The sequence below is a fragment of the Stegostoma tigrinum genome, chromosome 17, assembly GCF_030684315.1.
Source record: "Stegostoma tigrinum isolate sSteTig4 chromosome 17, sSteTig4.hap1, whole genome shotgun sequence".
NCBI lineage: Eukaryota > Metazoa > Chordata > Chondrichthyes > Orectolobiformes > Stegostomatidae > Stegostoma > Stegostoma tigrinum.
The window spans coordinates 12,935,768-12,942,209 of record NC_081370.1 but is presented as its reverse complement, the minus strand read 5'-3'; the positions used below and the strand labels follow the sequence as shown (position 1 = coordinate 12,942,209).

Below are 6,442 nucleotides of genomic sequence, written 5' to 3'. Positions count from 1 at the left end.
GAGCGTGAAGCAGCGCATCAGTTAGTGCACAGCAGGGTGAGAGAATCACAACCTGCAAAGTCATCGGTGAGAGAAGGAGAGCAAGCCAGTGAGTAAGGAATAGATGGGGGAATGAGGCCAGAGACAGTGACGGAGCAAAGGGCACAGCCAGAGCCAGCAATCGAGGGGGGTGGGTGAGTGATCATAGAAATCCTACAGTGTGGGAGCAGGCCACTCAGCCAATTCACCCCTCCAAAGGGCATCCCGCCCAGACCCACGCCACTTACCTATCCCTGTAACCCTGCAACTTTCATGGCTAATCCACAAAGCCTGTGCACCTCTGGGCCCATAGGACAAAACTGGAGCACACAGAGGAAACCCGTGCAGACACCAAGAGCATGCAAGCTCCAAACAGGCTCCCGAGGCTGGAGTCACTGGTGCTATCAGCCAGCAGAGTTAATCACTGAGCCACTGTGCTGCTTCATGAGAGAGCGGGGAGAGTGCATGGGGACTGGGTGAGCTGGTGCCAGCGAGCACGGGGGACTGGGCGAGCTAGCACCAGCCTGTAATGGAGTGCATGAGCACAGATACCAGGTAAGTACTTAACAGGAGACGACTACAGGACTATCTTGAGCAGCCAGTGGATTGAGATGAGCTTGTATAAATTGCAGCATTGGAATGTGGAAGTGAATAATTTGAGAGCTTCTTTGTCAGACTTGGATTGTTGGACAGGACTCACCCATCGTCTGTGACTGGTGCATGGTCTTGATTGCATTCTGGGCCATGGAGCGGGTGGCGAATGTAATAAATGCACAGCCTGCAAAGGAGAGAGCAGATCGTCAGGGACAACAATCACAAAACCAACAGCACATGAACTTCAATATATATGTAGGGGCAACCCAAGGGAACTGAGTACAAGATCAACCCGAAAGGCAGGGAATTGAGATAGAAGAGAAGATGAACAACAATAGCAAGTATCTGAAATAAAGAAACGCTATGTTCCAATGATGGAAAGAGGTGAAAAGTCGTTAAACCAACCCCACTGTACAATGTGGCAAAGATAATGGTAAAACAAAGGATTAAAGAAGTTTTAAAACTGGCGAGTAGTCATACAGCATGGAAAGAGAGCCTTCGGTCCAACTCGTCCTTGCCAACTGAGTTCCCAAAACTAGTCCCATTTGCCTGCACCTGCCCATATCCTTCTCAGCCCTTCCTGTTCACGTACCTATCCAAATGTCTCTCAAATGCTGCAACTGTACCTGCATCTACCACTTCCTCCAGTAGTTCATTCCATATCCAAACCACCATTTGTGTGAAAGAGTTGTTCATCAAGTTCTTTTTAAATCTTTCTCCTCTGACCTTAAAATTATGCCTTCTAGTTTTGAAATCCCCAACCCTGGGGAAAGGACCTTTGCTATTCACCTTAGTCGGACCCCTCATTATTTTTATAAACCTCTATTAGGTCACCTCTCAAGATCCTACACTGCAGTGAGAAAAGTCACGGCTTATAGAAAGAGAGATCCACGGTTTCAGGTCCATAATTCTTTGAAGTTTGTGACATTAGGAGGTGAAGAAAACATTTATCTTGCTTGCCTTCACTGCTCAGACCTCTGGGTATAGGAGTTGGGAAATTATGTTGAGGTTGTACAGGACATTGGAGAGAACTGTTCTGGAATACTATGTCAAGTTCGGGTTGCCCTGTTATAGAAAATATGTTATTAAGCTGGAGTGAGTTCACCAGGATATTGCCAGGAATGGAAGGTTTGAGTGAAAAGGAGAGGCTGGATAGGTTGGGATTGTTCTCACTGGAGTGCAGGAGGTTGAAGGGTGACTTTAAAGATGACGGGTATAGATAAAATGAATGGCAGGTGTCTTTTCCCCGAGGATGGGGAATCTCAAGAACAGAAAGATTTAAAAAAGATATGAGGAGCTTTTTGTTTTTACACACAGAAGTAGTTTGTGTGTGAAATGATCTTCCAGAGGAAGTGGTGGATGCAGGAAGTTACAACATTGAAAAGACATTTAGATAAGCACACGAATAATAAATGTTTGGGGGAAGATGGTCCAAGCGCAGGCAGATAAGACTAATTTAGTTTGGGATTATGATCGACATGGACTAGTTGGACCAAAGGGGTCTTTCCATGTTGTATGACTCTCTCTCTATTCTTATAATTCAAAATCTCTAATCCCCTCCAGACTGATCTTAAAAATGTGTGACCTTGGCACATCCTCTGCAACTGGATCCTCAGCTTTCAGACCTCAAGGCTGCAATCAGTGAGGCCAGGTAACTGCACCTCCTCCACAATAACACACAACACTGGAGCCCCCGCAATATGTCTCCTCAGTCCCCTATTGTACTCCCTGTAATCTATGACTGTGTGGCCAAATTCCAAACGAATGCCATCTACCAGTGGCTGATGACCATAGTGGGGCAGATATCTGGCGATGCTGAGTCAAAGTACAGAAGGGTCTTAGAACATAGAACATACAGCACAGTACAGGCCCTTCCGCCCTCGGTGAGTTCGGCGCAGGGAGTGGCATCGCCGGCCCAGGGAGACCTGGCCGGGTGGGTAGGGGGCGGGGCGTGGCGCCGGCGCTTCGTCGGGGGCTCACTGGTGGTGTTGCCTGGGGTGGTGGCGGAATGTCTGAGAACTGACCTTCCAGCTCAGCGAGCAAACTCACATCCAATAAATTTAAAAATCAGTTTTTGGATGAACTCACCACATGCAAACCTGGAAAGATGGAAGGTTACTGTTAAGATCAGTTGCTGTACTTGAGTTTGGAGTGCACAGTTCTTTAATAATAATAAATTTCAGGGTGTCTCTCTATTAGAAAATATTGCACTTATCTCACACACACACACAACATTTCAGATTGGTTTGATGTGATTCAGCAACACAAATTCCAAAATGTATTGCAATTCAAAATCTCATTTGTGAGCTTGTTTCAAAAGCAGTATAATTAAAAACGTAGTTTTTATGAGCGAATATCTCCAGGGCTCTCATTTATTGTATTAAGTGATTACATTTATGTGATTTCCATAATGATTATTTTCCTTCACTTGTTTAGGATGGTTTACATAACTATCTGGTAGCAAAATAATGTTTCCATTCAAGTTACTTTCGTTAACTTACCATTTGTTCAGCATAATCTTAATTCTGTTCATTTGGGAAAACTAATAGTTTACATTATCTTCAAAGAATAGCATGGACAAAAAAAACTATAGCATGGTTAAGCCAATATTCCAGATATACTTTCCCTTTCAAATGAGTAGTTGTTGAACTCTTAAGAGTTCAGCCTATATTCATACACAACTGATTTTTCTGGAATGGCAAAAACTGCAGACTTCATATCGTCTTTCTCGCATGTCTTAGAAATATCCTGAACAACAGCACATTACAATGAGACAAGTCTGATCCCATCTATACTGGATGTCAATTTTAGTACTGTATTTTCAGTCTGTATCCAGTGCTCAGAGCTAAAACCTTGATTACTGTTCTTACACAGAACTCAACAAAACAGTTAAAGTACTCCAGTGCCTAGATCAGCACAGATCAGAGTTGAATTTTGGGCTTCCATGTGCCTCTAGTTCAACTGTAAGTTAAACCTGTGTCTTCATCAACTGAACCTTCAGTGTTTGCAACTTGAAACAAGCAGTTTCCAGAGAATACAAATTTTTCAGTGATGTCTCAAAACAAGAAATTGGAAACAATTTAAACTTAATTCTTGTGCATTTTGAAATTAAGAAGTATTTTAATCAACTAAATATTTGCAAGAATGTGCAGGAACTGTAGTAGCATTTGGGCTGATTAAACAAAATGTCTGGTATTTTAAGTTTTCAGAATGTTCCATGGTATTAGATCATTCTTTTTAAAAAGAGAAAGCCCACTTGGCAAAGACAAATTGAAATGCATGGTCCCAGAGCAAGTATAAATGTTTCTGTTAGGTAATAAGATTATGCAAAATATGCTATCTGTCTGCCCGTGAACCTGTTAAAAGTTCCAGTATAAGTATTGTACTTTAAGGGAGAATCGTCTACTTTGGTTGCTATAGTGTAATTTCCAAATATGCATTGCTGTAGCATATCAGCATTGCCATAACAGAGCAGAAGACCTCTCCCAATATACCATAATTGGCATTTAGCACCTGCCCCCATTCCACATTCCATCTGCTCTTTCCTTGAGATTATTCCATAATTCAAGCCAGTATTAAAGATACCAGCTCAGATTTTGTGACTTCAGTAGTGTGAACATTGAGAGGTTCGTTGCTATTGAGGGATGCGATGGCCAAAATGACTCCTTGTGAATTCACATGATGAAATCTGGAAGCTGTAGGGCACCTACCTGGGCTCTGAAAGCGTTCACACTGATGCTTCTACTGTTTGTATTCTTAAAGATATACTGACAGTTGTCTTCTTGTTCTGCCCTTTAATACATAATCAAAACTGGATTTAACTGTGCAACATTGCTGTTTGCAAAACGACAGATGCAATTGCTCATTGTCACTACATTTCAAATTTGAATTTGCTGTTTGAAGTATTTCTTTGAGATGTAGTAAACCTATTATAGACAGGCATTTCTTTAAAATAAAAGGTGTTGTCCAGTTCCTTGTAACGGTACTACTAGATTTTCAGGTGGCTGCAAGAGTTACTTTTTCCATAGTTTTTTTTTTGCATGTGTATAAATGACACCTGAGTTTTACTTGTTAATTGTCAGAAGTTTGAAACAAGTGAGCCTTGTGCCATTGTATTCTAGACATTGTCAATTAACATTCTTAGAAATACACATTGGAGATTTCTGAACAAAGCACCAATGATGGAACTTAGCTGTGTGTGATTTTTAACAAAAGATTTGCAGTAGATTAGGGAAGGTTTTTAAGCCTGCAGTGCAAATCAGGAACTGATGACTCATTTACAAATTGTCGAGCCACCTTTCAATGCGTTTCTCTTATATTTACACTTATATTGAGTTTTAAAAATTATTTTTTGCTCATCCAGGTTAGACACACTCGTTCTGGAAAGGAAAACGTGTCAATACGTTGCAGACTTATCATGTGCTACGAAGTCTGATATAACAGAGTTCCCTTTACTTTTCATGAAAAGATGTCACTTAAACAACGCCTTTACTTGCCATAGTCTATGATTTCATTTTCTGCACCAGCCATTTCCGACCCCTTTTAGTGCTTTTAAGGAATTAGGGTCAATTTACTGTTATAAGCCTCTAACAATTAGGAACGAGGTTAAGGTTGCTCTCAGTAATTTCACTTGATTTCATTTCACTTGCTAATAGCAAGTAGAGAGAGCATGCTTTCATCTTTTGGCGTGGTTGATAGTGGAATCCTTTTCAAGAACGGAAAATAAATTGCTAGCCTGTCTTTTCATCTGAAGTCCAGCATGTCATGGCAATAGCAGTAATTATAACAGAATCTCCAAAATATAATGGAATCTGCAAGAGCATTGCTGTCTTTTTCAAACTGTGGATCTGATCAGGTTTTTGAGTAGAAAGGGGATAATCTTTTGAGTTCTGAAGTTTATTTTGCACATTATGAAAAGACACCTGAAACTTTAATAATGGAGTGTGAAGCTGGATGAGCACGGCAGGCCAAGCAGCATCTCGGGAGTCCTGAGATGCTGCTTGGCCTGCTGTGGTCGTCCAGCTTCACACTTTATTATCTTGGATTCTCCAGCATCTGCAGTTCCCATTATCTCTGAAACTTTAATAAGTCTTGTAATGTATATGTCCACATCATTAGACTATTATATTAATGCTGATATAAACAAGCAGCAATGGCTAGTGAGGCCAGAAATTTGGAAAATAATACAGTTGAATGCATCTCATGGTGTAGGAGGGAGGGCTTCAGATATCAGGATCATTGGGATCTCTTTCAGAGCAGGAGGGACCGGTACAAAAAGGATAGGTTACAGAGGGCTGCATTTTAATGTGTTTCTCTTATATTTGCAAATATACTGAATATTTTAAAACTATTTTTTGCTCATTCAGGTTAGACACATTAGTTCTGGAAATGAAAACATGTCAATAGAGGGGCACCAATATACTTGCAGGGAAGTTTGCTAATGCCAGCTGCGATGGTTTTAATTAGTGTGGCAAAGATGTGGGAACCAATATAATTGAGAAAGTAGAGGTAAAGTCAGATAAGTCACATAGGAAGAAAAGGCAGGACAGGTTAATGAATGTGGTGGGACTGGTGGTCTGAATTGTATTTATTTTCATGCAAGGACTGTAACAGGTCAGGCAGATGAGCTTAGAACCTGGATTGTTACATGGAATTAAGATGTTGTAGCTAGTATAGAAATTTGATTGAGAGAAGGATAGAACTGGCAGCTCAACATTCCAGGATTTAGGTACAAGAAACATGATAACAAGAGATGTAACAGGGGTGGGGAAGTTGCATTACTGATTCAACAAAATGTCACAGCTGTACTAAGAGAGGACATCTTGGAGGA

At 41.1% G+C, this 6,442-nt stretch overlaps 1 protein-coding gene across 1 annotated transcript in view; it reads right to left on the bottom strand.

Moving 5' to 3' along the window:
* LOC125459256 (CUGBP Elav-like family member 1) overlaps positions 1-6,442 on the bottom strand; it is a 93,065-nt gene that overhangs the window by 34,946 nt on the left and 51,677 nt on the right. The window contains exon 6 of the mRNA XM_059652222.1: positions 719-796. Coding sequence (XP_059508205.1) covers positions 719-796 — 78 coding nt within the window. The remainder of the gene's footprint in view (positions 1-718; positions 797-6,442) is intronic.